Source organism: Chroicocephalus ridibundus, chromosome 8, assembly GCF_963924245.1.
Source record: "Chroicocephalus ridibundus chromosome 8, bChrRid1.1, whole genome shotgun sequence".
NCBI lineage: Eukaryota > Metazoa > Chordata > Aves > Charadriiformes > Laridae > Chroicocephalus > Chroicocephalus ridibundus.
Window position 1 is genome coordinate 12,977,276 of NC_086291.1, and position 16,453 is coordinate 12,993,728.

The window sequence follows — 16,453 nt, forward strand, 5'->3', positions numbered from 1 at the left end:
CTTCTCATTTTAACGGCAAGATGTTGCTTGCCCATGAGCCTGTACCAACATCAGCCAAAGGTAGGTGCCAGGAAAGTGTGAGAAAAGAGTGTGCAAATGCTATATGTTCCCATCATCCCTGGGTGATTTCACAAGCCACAGATGCTTTCTGCCTAACCAGCAACTCAGATGGATTCCTCTTCCAGGTACTTACCTGTTCTCTTTTGTAAGCTCTTGTGTTCACAAAACTCATGTAAGCTCTTAGTGTTCACAAAACCTTTTGATAAAGACCACTGTTACCTGCTGCACAAAGAAACACTCCCTTTTATTGGGAGCCAGTTTCAAAGCACTTTCATTTGATGGTGTCTAGGTGTTGTATCGAATAAGACGGCAAGGAGTCAATCCCTCCCCAGGTTAGCTGTGATTTGGTTGAGCTCTGTCCTGTCCCTCCCTAGCTGCCACTTCTTTAAAAATGAACAGCCTCAGCCTGCTCTTGCGGTAGAGCCATTCTGGGTTTATCTTCTCCAATCTCTTCAACTTCAGCATTCATCTCACTTTAACTCAAGATCCTTCTGCCCCAGAACTGCCCTTCACATAGATGCTAAAGTTTATCTGACAGGTAAACCTCCAGAATCACACCCAAAGGCAGCTGTCCTGGCCCCAGCTCACCCTTTTCCTCTTTTGAGCCCCCTCCAAGTTGTTGCCAGCCTTTTGAGATTTCCCAGGTTCCACCCAGTCCAAGAAGGGGCTGCAGGAAGACATGCAGGAGGGCAAGGAGGTCTCATCTGACCCAACATCCCAAAGATGGTGTTGGACTAGACAGATTTTTTTTTTTGCTTTTTACTTTTTTACTTTCTGTGCCCTCTCACATCCTTTCTGTCTGAAACCGATTCCAAAGCCAACCAGGAGAACTGCCCCACTCCACAGCTGCCTTCCATCCCAGTTCCACCCCTCTAGCAGACATGCACTCTCACCTTTGGACTCCCCTCTGCTTTTGGCTTCGTGTAGGAAAAGGACCCTCTCCCCTCCACACCCATTGCTGCCAGAGCTCGGATCCGGCTTGTGCTACTGGAAATTACAACAGAGAGAGCTTTGAACAGTGGAGTCAATGCTTCTTGTGTCAAACTAGGGCATTGCTCAGTGCGTCAGCCCTTCTCTCACAACAGGGTTCCCAGAATGTCACTGACCTGCGAGTGGTGGGTGAGGGTGGCCGCACCTGTACCAGAATGAAGCCCATGCTCTGCAGGTACTGGATGTATTGCTGCAAGAAGGCGTTGCACATCTCCTGCAGCCAGGGCTCCTCCTTCACCTTGCAGGGGAGTGCTTCTGTCGAGTCACAGCTGTGGCTGCGGTCCCTCCCTGAAGCTGTAGAATCATTTGAGCGGTGGCGCTTCTGGAAAAGCAAATAATCTCCTAAGGAGAGCTGCTGTGTCTGGCCCTAGCAGGTGACACTTGCTGAGACACCACCAGTTGCTCTGGTTGAGCAGAGGGTAGATCCCCCTCTGCCAGAGAACCCTAACAGCTGGCTCCTCAAACACTGTCCTAGTGCATGAGCTGAAACACAAGATCCAAATTTTACCCAGCCATGAACTGACCTAACAGCAATTCAATAGACTACAGCAAGAGGTGCCCTGGAAGAAGGGGATAATTCACATATTCCCCCCACAGAACAGCTTCCACAAAGTTTTAACGGCTCACAACTAGTTCATGCAAGGCTCAACAGAGCTTCAGCTCCTATTGCCATGGTAAGAGTCCAATCCCCTTATGAATTCTGCTAACTACTCAGGATTTACTAGTAGTTCTAGGTAGCACTGAACAGGAATAGCGTTTCCTTTTAAACATTTTGAATTCTCCTTTTGGTGTCCTGAATACTACTTGTCTTTGTGCTGTGAAAGACGTAGGTTTCTTTTCTTGATCTCTCTACTTCAAGTCTGGGGCTCTTTTACATATTTCTACCTGCCCTTTCATTCACCTACCCCAGCAGCAGTCTCTTTACCTGGGGTCTCTCTGACCTTCTCCGACTGTCTCTAGTTCAGTGCCTTTGCCACAAGATGCTTGGTCTCACACTTACTGTCCAGATGAAGACATTAATACACTAGCATTTTAGAAACATATTGAAATATTACCCATAATACTAACATTCCTTTCTGATGTACTCTAAATAGCCTGCCTTTTGCATGCAACTGTTCATAAATTAAAGAAATCCACTGACCCATCTGCTCTGTGCAGGCCCTGCAGTTAGTATACAACACAGGAGGATTTCAAATTTCTCTCCACATTGTGCTCTGTTTTACTGGGAACCAGGTCCCAGCTCCCATAATACCTCTCATTTCACAGGCTACTCAGGTTCTTCTCGAGTTTCTTGCAGTCTTTTTCTGTTCTGACCAATCTGAACAGCCACACAGCATTGCAAAGCGTGACATCTCATATGTACTGCGATAAATGATCTGGAGATACAGAACCCAATACACAACCTTGAAACCCCTGCTGCCAGGCTCTTCAAATTGAATAACCAATTTTCATTTTGCTCTGTTACAAAAACTAAGTGAAGTTTTCATTCTGTGATGATACTTTTCCTTTCTCTTGTGAGTGCTCAATTTCTGTAGCAACCTCTGTTTAAAGACCCTGTCAGAATTCTTTTGACATTTAGATAAATTACAACAGCCTGTTCTTCCCTTCTGACACACGTACAGACCGTGAACAGCCAGTGCGGGATCTGCACTGGTTAGAGTCTGTCACATTGCAACCTGCTCAAGATTCAGCTGGTTTGCTTTCAATTATTCTAGCTATTTGCTGGGTCCAGGCAAGGTTTACCAGGTCTGGGTGCTGAATGCATAAAGTGAAGTTTTGCTTCCTCAACAGATTGTATCAGACAGCACGCTCTGATGGCTTTGCTAGACTCAGCCCTGAATAATCTGGGTAGAAAACAGAAGTCTGTCTTCCTCAGGGACGGTGTGGTTGCAGGAGAAAGGCTTTGAGAACCCAACGATTTTTTCAGTCTCCACCTTACACGGTGAAAACGCATCCTGTAATGCAGGGGTGAGCGCAGAGAAACCTTGACTTGGGAAAAGCTTGCAAAGCCATCCTATGTCCCAGTGCACAAAGCCCAACCCTACCAGCGCTTGCTGACACTCACCTTCCCCTCTACCTTGCCCTGCTGGTCAGTCTGGATTTGCTGCCGGAAGGCCGGGTCGAAGAGCAAGGGGGTAGCGCAGTAGTGAACCAGGCGTGAGGACTGCTTCAGGGTCTCCAGGTCTGCCAGCTACACAGCACAAGAGCAAGACGGTTACAGCATGCATGCCTCTTCAAGCCTGGGAACAAGCCATCGCAACACTGTGCTGCTGCTCAAGTGGGGATCAAACTCTGGAGTGAACCCCCCAGCTTTACAGCCTTTCCAGTGCTGGGAAGTGAGGCCCCTTTCCCAGTCTGGTGCTAGAGCCCAGCAACCCCAAAAGTTCAAGTGGAGAGCACTGCTCCACTGCCAAACGCCATCCCTCACATGCACCCTGCTCTGAGCTCCAGTGCTCTCCTTTGCCATAGGCAAGCTGGTGCTCCCAGTGTGCTGTAAGAAGGCCCAGCCTGCCACCCGCCTGGGCTGCACTCACACTGATAGGCATGTTGGACTGTGCCGATCTCTGCTGCCAGGTGACAAAGAGATTCTCAATCTTCATCTGCTTCTCCAGTTCTGGAGGAGAGAAAGCAGCCACAAGAGTATCAAGCCACAACCCCAAGTACCACCACTCCCCATTGTTCCCACCCTACTCTGACCATAACCCATCCCCTCACAGCACCCTGGCAGGAGCCGCTGAAAACTGTCCCTCCCGTGTGCCAGAACTCTTGTTATGCTCTTTCTGAGCTCCTTTTCCAGGAGGCTCCTGTGACATCAAGACCCCTGCTTTACCTTTCCTCTCCATGCTCTTGATTTCCAGGAATTGTGCCCCATGCCGAGACACGGGGTCAAAAGGTCCCAAGTCAGGCCCATGGGGTATGCGCTTGATGGTGGTAACATCCCGCAGAGCTTCGTCAAAGGGCACCACATCAGGATGGAAATGCAGAGATGGTAGGCTGCGGGCAGAGCTGCTCAGCCGGCCCTGTTCCTTGCTAGGTGGGGGACTGGAGCTCCGGATCAGTGCATCCACCTCCAAAGTGGAGTTCAGGAAAGGATTTGGCTCCTAAGCAAGCAGACACAGCCATGAAAGCCTCCTTACTGCCAGCCTTGGAGTAAGGACCCACAAGAACACAGTAAACCCATTTTTAGCCATCTGCAGACATCTCTGTTAGCCTTCTCCATCACCAGCCCCAAGGAGAGCAGGCCTTGGCCCAGGTAGCCCTAATGTCCAGTGGGAAGCCCATTCCCCAGCTTATTCCAGTCTAAATAATCCATAAGTGCTGTCAGCAGCAGGATCTGGCTTCCCTTTCCACTTCTGGCTGTCTCCAAGAGCAGACAGCAACAGCCTGGCTGGACGTGGCCACAGTTGGACATGTGAGCACCTGGGCATGCCAGCACACAAAAACACACCAGTGTCCGCAACCTTCCTCAGACCCCCAGACTGCCAAGGCCCCTCCTGAAGAGGAAAGGACTGCTCTGCCCAGCAGACTGCCCTACCTGCTTGCTGTCCTCATGCCATGGTGTGTCCATGAAGCAGTGGTGGTGGAAGAGTCCCAGCTTCTGACTGAGCAGGCAGTGCACGATGTGGGACCGGGCATTCTGCCACTGCAGCAGGCGAGTAAGGGAGCAGTTCAGGTTGGCCCCCAGGTCTGGGGACCAGTTGTAGGTGTAGAGCGTCAGCTGGAAAGAGAAGAGGAGAATGGCTGAAGAACCTGCTCAGAAGACCTGCATGGTGACACAGGCTGCCCCAGGTGCTCTGGGTGGTACTTGCTGCAGCCAGTTTCAGATGACAAGGCTGGGACAGGGAGAGTGGTGGTGGTACTTGCACTGGCAGCACAAGGGCCCAGTCTGATATGGGCCTTGCTGTGGGTAGAGAAAGGGCAACTATAGTCCACAGTGGGGCAGCTGAAGTCAGAGACAGCAAGGGCTACTGCCCCCTGGCACTCCCCAGAATGCTGCAGGGAACCCCCAGCTCCACTTGCAGCACAAGCAGAGACATCCTGCACTGCTGCTTTGGAGGGTTCCTGCCTAGGGAAGGCTGGTTGCCTGCAGAAGCACCCTTCCTCTCCTCTTTCTAGCCCTGGGCCAGCTGGGAACAACCTGGCTATCAGGAAACAACCTCACATAAGCACCATTGCTACCTTTTTGTCTATGATCTCCATGAAGAGGAACCTTTGCCGGGGCACCAGGTCTCGTCCAACAAGGCTGGGATCAGAGCCTCTCTCTGCCGAGCTGAATTCCATGGCCTCAAAGCGCTGGAGACCTTTGTGAGCTGGAAGAAGCCAGAGTTATGACCCTCAGTACCAGTTCATCGCGCTCTTACATCCCACGTGCCATTAAGGTGGCATGACAGGATGTTGTGCCACAGTACTGCTCAGCTCATCTGAAATAAGCAGTTATAAGTAAATTTGAGAATAAGGTCTCAGGAGCTGAAAACAGACAACCCACTGCCCACCTCCGGGCACAAGAAACCTCTCCCAGCAAGGAGGGGGACCCTGCTCATACATCTCCCACCCCAAGACCCCCCAGCACACAGTCCCATGGACCCTGGCTGGACACTCACCCTGTTCTGTGCTGCAACGCCACTGCTGGAAGTTGCGTCCCAGCAGGATGAAGTGTCTGACAGCTGCAGGGCGAGGGCTGGCGCTCTGGCCAGGCTTGTAGGGCAGGAAGGCGGTGCTCCGATGGTAGCTGCAAAGAAGAGCACCAAAGGTGGCTGACAAGTAGAGTCACAGGAGTAGAGGCCGGCACAGCTGATTGGCATTTGCTTGTGCCAAACAGCTCCCTACGAATCGTTTAACTCACCAGATCCGCTCAAACACCTTTACAGTAGTGTCGCTCGCCAGGGCAGTGACCAGGCTCACCACTTCCACCAGGATGGAGGACAGGAGGAAACGGGACACAATCTCCACCGAGCATTGCTGCACCGATGGGCACCCTGCATGGAAGAAGTACTGTAGGACAAGGTGCCAAGCTGCCCCAGAGCCAAGCCCTGCCCACATGGGCAGCAGAGAGCGCTAAGGGAGCCCTGTTGCAGGCCTGCTGCCCAGAGCAGGCCAAGTTCCTGCCTTGCCAGGGACCGAGGCAGGCAAAGCTGGAGAACAAGGACCTTATATGCAGAGGGGGAAGACGAAGGCTGAAATAGCCCCTGGTGGGACCTGGACCAAACTCCCTGCATGTCCTGAGAACAGCACTTTATTCCCCTACTTATTCCTTTTTCCCTGGCTTACTCCTCATCAGAGGAGGAGGACAGCTCTACCTTACCAGCAGGAGGTGTGAGAGAATGTACAAACACTGCGGTGAGAGGTATCCAGAAAGCAGCAACAGGGCAGCCACACAGACCCAAGTGCCTCCTCCTCTCCCTCCCTGCAAGAGTGGGGGTCCCACATGCAGCTCCACAGCCCCAGAGCATGTTGCAGAGGCTCAGATCCTCCCTCCCTGCTACATCTGGGAGTTAAATCACTACTGCAGCTGTTGTTGGAGTCCAGGTCTCTCCAAAGCAGCTACAGCCAAGTCCAGCAAGCCGTGGACACGGAGCAAGGCAGACACAACCACAGGCCTTAGCAGGTCTGTTCAGATGCACAGACACACACCAGGACTCCTGCCACAGCTTTGTAATGCTGATGCTGGCCCTAAGACTCTGGTGAGGCTTGGGGGGAGACAGGATGTGTAACTAGGTAGAGATCAACAAGGGATGAAGAAGGATGACTTGCTGCCACATCAGGACCTGTCCTCAAACTTCTGGGTAGAAAGGCCTACTCCCAGCTCATCTGGAGGAGCTGGGGCCTGAGATACATACCCAGGTGGTTCATGAATGCCATCCACTGCTGGCAGGTTTGACTGAAGAGTGGGTGCATGGTACCTACATCCCCTTCTTCCAACTGGCAGGCTCGGCGCCTGGGAAGAAGAAAGGGAAGCACAGTCACACCAGGTCAGTCAACAGCAACGAAGGCACAAAAGTGCAATGGTCCCCTCCCAGCTCCAGAGCAGAGCCCAGGGAGCCTCCGTTTTGGGTTGTTACAGCCCTTGAGCGTGGTCCCTCTGAGTTAGTAGCCACAGGAGTGTTAGGTGTTGCACAGGGCCCCACAATGCAGGGAAGGGATCTCTGGCAGGGAGAACCAGCAGTGATGCCAGCAGCACTTCAGTAATAAGGATCAAGGTTTTGTGAGTGGAAGGCAGCTCCCCTAACTGGCTGTGTAAGCGAGAAACTACAATGAAAAGGGATGTGGTCCAGAGGGCTGAGACACATATAGAGCCAGCAGGATATCAGGCTGCAGAGTGATGCACAGCAGATGGAGGGAAACACCACCACGACTGCTTGGCCTGCAGGATGTGCTTGCCTCTGTGCCTGTTCCAGTTCAGCTGTGGCTGTGGCCCGATCCTGGCTCAGGTGCTGCTTGACACTCTCAGTCTTGTGCCGTCGCCTTGTGCGAGCCTCTTCTGGCCTCTCCAGCACAATATCATCAGTAGTCTTGGGGCTGCCCAGCTCTGAGGACTCTGTCTTGCTCTAGGGAGAAGGGGGTGAGTTAAGGCTGTGCACACGCGCAGCCCAGCTAACACCCTTATATCAAAGTCCGGACTACCAGCCCAGCCACCCAACCCCAGCCAGATCCCCCCCTCCCCATTCCTCCTGGCCTGACACACCATAAGGACTTGCAGGCCCTGCTCCTCGTTGGTCCCTCAATAACATTACCAGCATGTCCCAGAAGCTGCGGCGTCCCAGCTTGCTTGTGGGTGTCACTGGCTCCCCAGAGCTGGATGAAGGGGCAGAAGTGAAGTGCAAGGGTGGAGGACAGCTCCTGCCAGCCCCACCAGTGGCCAGAGCCAAGCCCTTGGTCTCTGACATGGTTCTCCGTAGACCTCCTGTGGAGACAGAGCATATCAGACTCCAGAGCCTCCCACTGCCACACTGATGGTGTCCCCCGCTGCCTGGCTGGAGAGAAGGGAGAGAGCCCTCAGCACCACTCAGCAAATTAGATTCAGTCTTGGGGAGCAGACAGACCTTTGAATATCTCTTCCGACCCTAATTTCCATAATGCTTCTTCCCCGAGACATCACACAGTCCGGCTTGCAGAAGGTAGAGTGGCTTCCTCCCTTCCGGCCCCCTCAGCCCCAGTTCCCCCAGCACAGCCAAGCTGAAAAGAGGAACAAAGCCAGCTGGCGGCTCAGGGTGGCTGTCCCTGCTGGACTCTCACCCGCAGAGCTCAGGTCCTCCATGTCCGTGGCACCCAGGGGGCAGGTGGTTTCCACACAGAGTGGAGCAGGCAGCACAAGGAACTCCATGATGGCATCGCAGAGAGCATGGCGCAGGGCCCCACGTAGCTTCTCCGACAGCTGCAGCAGGCTGATGTTGCCCTTCTCCCAGATATCCAGGCGCACCAGCACGCAGGGCTCTGTGGGTAAGGGCAGTCCTGCATGGCTCTGCACCCCTACATTCTCTGGCCTTCCTAGGTGACCCAGAGGATGCAGAGGCACCAGGGAATTGGCAGCTTGTGGCCTGTTTCACTCCTTACCTGAATGCAGGGTGCCGTTCTCCGGCTGGTGCCTGCTGACCGCAGTGAGGCTTTCAAAGTCGGCATCCTGCAGCAGGCCCACTATGGGCGAGGAGGAAGGCAGCTTCAGAGGGTCAGGCCTCTCCCCGTGGGGCAGCGCGGTGGGGTTGCCGTGCTCATCCACAAATGTCAGTGCAATGCATGCGATTCCTGCAGGGGAGAGCCCGAGACAGCCTCCGTCAGCACGGCACTGGGCGCACCCCTACGAGCCCTGCCTACAGCCTGCCACCCTGCACTTGGGACCGTTGTGTCACTACTTGGGTTGCACAGTGCCACTTGGCAGGCAGGGCCCACAGGAGGGGACGCAGCCAGGGAAGCAGAGGCTAGCTGTGCCCATGGGGAGCCAGGGTATGTAGCGTGGTGTTTGGCACAAGGTGTTCCCATCACACCAAGAATCTCCCTCCTGCAGCATCACAGCAGCTTTCACCTTGTCCTGCAGGAGCTTCCTGGGTTGTTCGGCCCCATACGCAAGGGGAAAGTATTTCCATTTACCCCAGGAGGGCCTTTATGCATAGGGATCCAGGATGGGGCTCACCATCCCTGTCCTCTTCAGGGACAGAGTATAGAACGCTGATACTCTCCAGCAGCCCTCTCCAGGCTATGAAGGACCTCAGGTCCCTGCAGAAGTCGGCTGTATACATGACACCTTGTTGCAGATTACACTTACGGCCCCCTCCCCACTATACAAGATCCGATCTTAAGGCTTTCTCCACACACTCCTACCAGCTGGGCTGGGGACAAAGCTGACATGTAGCATTAGCCTGGAGTCGCTGTAGAGTAAAATTCAGGCCATGGCTGCCGCATCCCTACAACAAGCCTTGCGCAGGCATAACAGCACAGTTCAGCGACGCAGAGGAGCAGCATGGCGCTTGCTCCACACCTCATGTGCTTCGTGCCCTGGGCCACATAGAAGGAGAAGCTCTGCTACAGACCAGAGTGGAAACAGGAGCTCACTCCCCATGGCCCAGCTCGCTGGCCAGGGCACCAGGGAAGCTGCAGCAGGGATGCAGTTGTGAGGTCTAAACCCCATGCCGTAACCCTAGATGCTCCCACTCCCTTTCAAAGCCTCTTGACCAACTAAGCCAGCACTCAGGTGACTGAATGGCAAAGCCGCCCCAACATTGCCAATGGATGATGTGTCCAGATGCAAACCACCTCAGCCCTACGGCGTTGCTGAGCCCATACTCCAGCCCAGCAAGGACAGGAGTGACACCAGGCTCACTGACGCAGAGCAACCAAACTGCACCCGACTGGATCCACAGAACTATGTGGAGGATGGGTGCCCACCCTGTGCTGAGACAAATCCAACCCCAGCAGACTGGTCCGAGGTCTAATCAGCAGCACAACCACCTGGTTTCCATCATTTCCAATGACGCGTAAGCTCTGTAGCAACCTTTCCCCCAAGACATGCCAGATGCAAGGGAGAAGGCACTGGGATGGAGAGAGCAGCTCCCAAAGGAGAGAGGTGGCCGTTCAAGTCAGAGGGCAGCTCACTTGCACTCACGCTGAGGAAAGGAAACTCTACACCTATGAGCATTCCTCCACTTGAAGCAAAGTACAGGAGCTGCCTTATCTCAGAGGTGCTCTGCAGCAGCCTCTGACATGTCTCGTCCCCAGGCCGACAAGGGAACAATGCTTTATCCAGCAAACAATGGAGAAGTTAATAATTTCCTAACTATCAAAGGTAGAGGGGACCAAGACTTCACCCAGAACAGCAAATCTGCCCCATGTGACAGCGAACATGAGCTCTCCCAAGTAGACTTTCTCTCTTTAAGCAGTAAAGGGCACAAACTCCTCATCTGTCTGGCTTGACAGTCAGCCTCGGGCCCATCAGAATGACAGTGGATGTTCATGCAGGTAATTGCAGTCTAAGGTGTAGTTATTCCCTTCTTCTTCTTCCAGATAAGTTCCCACATGGAGCCCCTTCAGCCTCCCCCTCTCATATCCATTCTGTAGCTCTGCTCTGCTTCAGTCCGTCTCAGGTGAGGACATGAGAACCACCAAGCACAATGTCCCACGTCCTCCTTGTGCTGCGACACTTGCTGTAGAGAGGGAGCACCCATGGCAGTGCTTTCAAGCAGGCCAGGTCACTAGCCGCAGGAGCAGACTCCTCGTTTACACGTGCTCCCTGAGACAGAGCTGGTTTGCCAAGCAAACGCCAAGCACTCGACAGGCTGCAGCTGACTCAGTCCCTCGGGGTGGAGATGGTAGCTGCCCCTGCCCCACCAGCAGAGAGGCTAGCCTCCCCACCGCAGGGAACAAGTCTTGTTACAGGATCACAGAGAAGCTGAAATGCAACCCCTAAATCACAGGTAAGAAACTCAAGACTAGACCTCTGGGGCCGTGGGACGAGCTAAGTTAGCAAGAGCTGCCAAGGACCTCATTGCCTGCGGCACTGGAGTTTGGCTACACACTCAGCCATCACATCCCACGGAGAGGTGGGGTGCAAGGGAGCCGTTACCTCCCATCTGTGGGGGACGCTGAGCCCCCTCTGACTCAGGCTCACTGAAAAACAACATACGCGTCTGGTGGTGCCCAGCCACTCTAGCCTATTGGTATGCAAGGGAACCCCCACACCCCAGGACACAGCCACTGGGAGAGTGATGATGCTACACCCTGGAGCATGAAACCACAGCTGAAACATCATGACCCGTCTTCCTCAGGGAGGAGATGCCCGTTTGGACCTGTGGGGAAATAAAGGGTGAAGGCTTTTTGGAGTTCACTGCTTGCAAGCTAACAGGGCAGCACACGGAGCCTCATCAGCCTGGGACTGCAGAGCTGCCATCTCAGGGCAGCAGGTTCTGTTTGCTCATTTATCCAGCCAGCAAAAAAGAGGGCTCAGCTGAATGGACACACAAACACAAACACAGAGAGGAGCCAGAGCTGAAGCCACAACACAAAGGAAACAAGAACAGCAAGGACCAGAGGGGCCGGGGAGCTGCACGGGAAAGGGAACTGGAGTAATATTTGGAACCACAGGTGCTACCTTGGAAGTGGGAGAGTGGAAAGAGGTGCTGCACAAGGTCCGACATAGTACCTACATAACAGAAGAACATTCAGATGGGGCACAAGACACATGACGTCCAGGTGACAGACCACATGGCCTGGACAAAACATGACATGAGAGCCTGCTGCAGGACGGACCCTATCCAATCCCTCCTCCAGCAGTCCAGAGAAAAGAGCAAGGATGTTGCCCCCACAGCCCGTGCTCGGTTACCCACAGCACCCAGCTTCCTCTTCATGGCAAGGCTCCAGCAACAACTGTCCCTGCTCCAGCCCCACTGAGCCTCCATGCCCACACTTACTGAGGTCTCACTGTGTCTTGCCCCCACAGCTACGCAACCTAGAGCTGCTTCCTACAGCAACAGGTCAAGCTCAGGAAGTTGCTCTGTGGGAGGCCTCGGCTGGCTCCACCACACATGCAAAGGCGTGCAGTCCCCCAAGCACACACCCTGCCCACCTCCCAGCCATCGGAGGAACACTTTGCCGCGATGCTGGCCCTCCTCAGTTACTCAGAGCTCTCCAATGGGGGAAACGGCTCTCCAACACGCAGCCCCATAGCCTGTTTCAGAAATTAGTTGATCACAGTACCTTTGCCACCAGTGCCTTGGCCGCCTGGCTTGTTGTACAGATAGAGATCCTGGTCAGGGATGCTCCCGCTGTGGTTGAAGTAGTGCTAAGGAGAGCAAGGAAGAATGGTGACAGAGAGTTGCTTTAACTGGAAGCAGAGGCCCACGTGTGTGCAGAGCTTGTCCCCAGACCGGTAGCAGACAATCCAGACCTACTTAAAACAGCTGCCAGCACAGCCTTGGCCACTGTTGGGCAGAAGGGCCCTCCAACAGCTCTGTGCAGGGTTGCACAGCACTACACATCCGGCCTCACCCTCTACCCTTGCTATGGCCATTCTGTGGGGGTGGGTAGCTGCTCCCAAACTTTTATTAACCCTGATGTTTCGGTCTGAGGGAGCCATGTAAGGAGACAAGCTCACCTTTGCAAGGGGGTCTTCTCCCATGCTCCTGGGAAAAGAGCGTGGGCATAAGCATTACCGCTGCTGCTTTTTGCACAGCAAGTGACCACCTGTATCAAAGTAAGGCCTGTCCAAGCTTATACTGGGCCAAACAAGAACTGCTTAGTCCTTGAAACTCCTCCAGGCGTCAGTATTCGATGTCAGTTCCTCCCTGATGCTACAGGGCAGAGCTGGGAACATAACGACTGAGCTGACCGAATGAATGCCCCCAGCAGCACGTAAAAGCTGGGCAGACTGCTGTCCCAACTCACAGCCCCCCTCACCTTGAAGTGGTGCTCCACGTTGCTGTCCGTGTACTTTGGGGTGTGCAGGAAGATGAGCAGGTTCTGGCGTAGGTAGTAGGCCACCGCATGCAGCCAAGGCAGGGCAGAAGGCGGCAGTGCGAACTGCAGGACCTCTGTGGGTGGCGTCCCAGGGGGCTGGATAAACTGCAGAGAGAAGGCTTTAAAACTCAGCTGAGACTAGCAGGATGCCCTGGGTCTCTGAGGCTCATCCAAATTATGTATCCCTGAAGACATCCAAGGCCAGGCTGGATGAGGCTCTGAGCAATCTCGTCTAGTTAAAGATGTCCCTGCTTACTGCAGGGAGGTTGGACTAGATGACCTTTAAAGGTCCCTTCCAACAAACACATTCTGTGATTCTATGAAATTATGCCAGCTGGCTATGCAAAGGGAGAGTGCGGTGGGCAGAACCCGGGTCCACAGGCAGCATCCTGAAACATATGTTGTTCCAGGGGTATTCACAGGGAGGCCCTGCCATGCGGCAAACCCCAGCAAAGGGCATCTCCCACCCACCCTGGCACGCACACAGTATATACCTCGGTGAACGCTACCCTGAGCAAGCACTGAAGCAGGGAATGGGATGCAGAAAACTTCTCTGGCCTTCCCTGCCCTGGGGCCGGAGAGACTGAGACAGGTCAAGAAGTAGGAAAGTGTTATGATCTCCGGGATGAGCAGAGCGTGAGGTACCTCCACATCTGCTGGGGTCAGCTTGCAGTTCCGCACCAGCATCACAGTGATGATATCCAGAGTGGCCTCGTCCAGGCGCCTGCGCAGCACTTTGACCAGCTCATCTGTGATCTCAGGCCCTGACAAGTAAGCAGGGGTACAAGCAGCTTTTTCACCCCATCCAGTAAGAATGGCCACAGCCACCCCTCCCTGCCTGTTCGGGATGTACCACCCTCACAGTCACTTTCCACAGGGAACCTGTCTTTCCCCGCTATCAATTTCTTCAGGCATCTTTTTCTACCCATTCATGATCACAAAAGACTGCAGGTGCAGCAGGCAAAGACAAATGCACTCCTGCATAGGGAAAGTTGGCATAAGCCACCCGGTCTGCAGGAGATTTCATCGTGGGCCACAGATCATTTCCTCACATTCCCATCCAGAGAGAACAGAGAGCAGCTCTGGGCTAAGGAAAAGCAAGTTGCACAGGAGGGAGATACAAAGAGGGCAGCGACTGGAGCTCTCTTCCTCTGCTTTACATCAGCACAGTCCATCTGCTGGCCAGGTGCTGCAACGCTTACCTGCTGGGGCAACACCATGGACCATCAGCTGGATGTGTCTGTCTACCTGTCCCACAGGGCGGGCAGAGTCCACACTACGGCATGAGACTGTGTCCAGAGAGGAACGAGAGCCCTGGAGAAGGAGGGAAAAAAAAGCCACATGGAAGCAGTTTCCATGTGAATTCTAGATCCATCATTGCCTCTGGCTGTCAGTAAAGTCAGGCAGAACCAACCCCCTGCTGCCTCACTCCACACATCTACAACGTAAGTTTTATCCTATGTAAAATCCAGGTTGCTGGAACTACTGAGTTCCCTACGCTCCTGTGACCACGAGCACCAACATCCACTCCCAGAGAGCAGCAGACTCACCGTTAGATCCTCAGTGTAAATGGGCTCCTGGCTGCGCGTCAGTGCCAGCGAGCGAGATGCTGGACTAAGGGCACTCTCTGCTTCCCACACCTTCCCACTGTAGGTGGTTTCAGTCAGTCTGAATACAGGAGAAAGACATGTCAGCCTGCATTCCCAAGCGTGACAGCATCATAACTCCACAGAAGATCCGCAACTTCCTTGCTCTCCCCTGTGCACTTTCTGGGGATTAGTCCTTAAGAGATGGAGCTTGTGGAAAAATTCCCTCTGGCTCCCTCAAAAAAAAAAAAAAAATATCATCCTTTTCCCTCCCATGTAAAGCTTTAGTGCAGGGACAGCAGGAGGGACCTGTCTTGATGTGACTTTGACTCATCAGAAACCAGGTATTTGCTGTGTGGGTCACAGCAGAGTCCCTGAGACTGGGCAGACACTTTCTGCCCCAAGGAGTTCTCAGTCTGGTGTAATGCATGTAGCAGGGCAGGGTCAGGCCAACAAGTCATGTTGGCTTCTTACCGGAGGTAGAAAACAGATTTAGTGGCACGCTCCTGGTAGACAAACATATTCTTCCTGTTCACCACAGAGAAGGCGTTGAGCACCGAGCGAAGCGCCTGGATAGCTGTGGGCAACGTGGGATGTTAGGTATCCCACACATCCTCCTCTGGTGTGCCAATCCAGCCAGAAGCCAGACTCAGGACATGCAAAATGAGGGGGAACCTGGGACGTACGCACCTCGTGAGACTCCCATGTTGGGGCCCATCTTGAGGCGCGAATGCACATGGATGAGTGTGCTCCACACAACGTCACAAGCAAAGTGTCCTGGCATGAACTGCATGGTGGCAGCCAGGTAGTCCCGGGGCTGGTAGCTCTCCTCTACAGAGTAATCTAGAAAGAACATAGGACATAGCTGGGGCCATAGTATGGAAGTCCCCATCTTTTTAGTCATCCATGGGTAGGCAGTGGCAGTGCCGCTGAGGCATGGCCAAAGCATATTCATACCATCTGTGGGCATGACGCGCTGCCTGTAGGAAGTATAGGGTGTCTCACTCTTCCAGATGTCCTCCTCACTTTCTGCCACCAATAACGAGTTGCATATGTGGCTGTCATGCAGGTCTTGCAGCAGCAAGCGCTGTAAAGGATGAGAAAAGATTGGTTCTGTTGCTTGCACATCCCACAGAGGACAGCACAGAGAAGGGCTTAAGGCTGGACTGAGTCCATGTTCCTTTGACCCCCAGGCTAAGACTGAGCTGAGCTGGCTCCAGACCAGACAACCTCCAGAGGTCCCTTCTCATCTAAGCCATCTCATAACTTGCAGCTCTGTTCCTGCCCTCTGCAGATTTGTTACCTGATTGACAACCCTGCAGATTTCACTGATCTTCTTCACCACCACCTGGTTGAGGCTCTGGCACTCCCCTGGCTGCTCCTCTTCTGTTTCTGCTGATGCTGCCTTCTCCACACTCAGGCTGCTTCACAGGGAAGGGGAGAGAAGGGTCAGCAGAGCACCTGAACAGTGCCTGTCCCTACGTGCTGGGAGCGGGAACACAGTGGGGAAGGATGGCTGCTTTTCCCTTATGGGGCACCAGTCTAGTCCTGCAGCTCCCCACCCACATGGGACAGGAAGGAGATCCTGTCCAGAGATGAGGGAGTGGCAATAAGGTCCTGGTACAGAGAAGCCGTGGCCAGACAGCGGGACCTTCCTTACCGTGTGTGGTAATAGACCTCCACTCGGTCCTGCTGGATTTTTATGATGAGCCAGAAATCCGGCATGAGGGGACACCTGGGTTCCTGGTCGCTCATTAGCGCCTCCTCATACTCCGAGTCACTGCTTCCCCCATCGTAACCTGCAATGTATCCTCGCTTCAGTCCCAGGCTGCCTGGCAAGCCAGCCTCCTCCTCGGGCACAGCAGGCTCTAGGAGAT

The 16,453-nt window shown here is 53.9% G+C and overlaps 1 protein-coding gene across 9 annotated transcripts in view; it reads right to left on the reverse strand.

The window, feature by feature from the left end:
- Positions 1-16,453, reverse strand: part of SZT2 (SZT2 subunit of KICSTOR complex) — a 59,484-nt gene that overhangs the window by 9,868 nt on the left and 33,163 nt on the right. For 4 of the 9 annotated variants that reach the window (XM_063345109.1, XM_063345106.1, XM_063345104.1 and 1 more), the window contains 24 exons: positions 16,237-16,375; positions 15,880-16,000; positions 15,534-15,663; positions 15,267-15,419; positions 15,051-15,153; positions 14,541-14,658; positions 14,193-14,304; positions 13,636-13,754; positions 12,931-13,095; positions 12,232-12,316; positions 8,602-8,790; positions 8,284-8,481; positions 7,782-7,951; positions 7,429-7,595; positions 6,888-6,985; positions 5,894-6,026; positions 5,652-5,779; positions 5,230-5,360; positions 4,586-4,768; positions 3,881-4,151; positions 3,585-3,664; positions 3,116-3,241; positions 1,167-1,372; positions 954-1,047 (listed from right to left, as the gene is read on the reverse strand). In XM_063345109.1, the coding sequence (XP_063201179.1) occupies positions 954-1,047; positions 1,167-1,372; positions 3,116-3,241; positions 3,585-3,664; positions 3,881-4,151; positions 4,586-4,768; positions 5,230-5,360; positions 5,652-5,779; positions 5,894-6,026; positions 6,888-6,985; positions 7,429-7,595; positions 7,782-7,951; positions 8,284-8,481; positions 8,602-8,790; positions 12,232-12,316; positions 12,931-13,095; positions 13,636-13,754; positions 14,193-14,304; positions 14,541-14,658; positions 15,051-15,153; positions 15,267-15,419; positions 15,534-15,663; positions 15,880-16,000; positions 16,237-16,375 (3,419 nt within the window). The remainder of the gene's footprint in view (positions 1-953; positions 1,048-1,166; positions 1,373-3,115; positions 3,242-3,584; positions 3,665-3,880; positions 4,152-4,585; positions 4,769-5,229; positions 5,361-5,651; positions 5,780-5,893; positions 6,027-6,887; positions 6,986-7,428; positions 7,596-7,781; positions 7,952-8,283; positions 8,482-8,601; positions 8,791-12,231; positions 12,317-12,930; positions 13,096-13,635; positions 13,755-14,192; positions 14,305-14,540; positions 14,659-15,050; positions 15,154-15,266; positions 15,420-15,533; positions 15,664-15,879; positions 16,001-16,236; positions 16,376-16,453) is intronic. The other 5 variants (XM_063345108.1, XM_063345107.1, XM_063345105.1 and 2 more) reach the window with 3 other exon arrangements.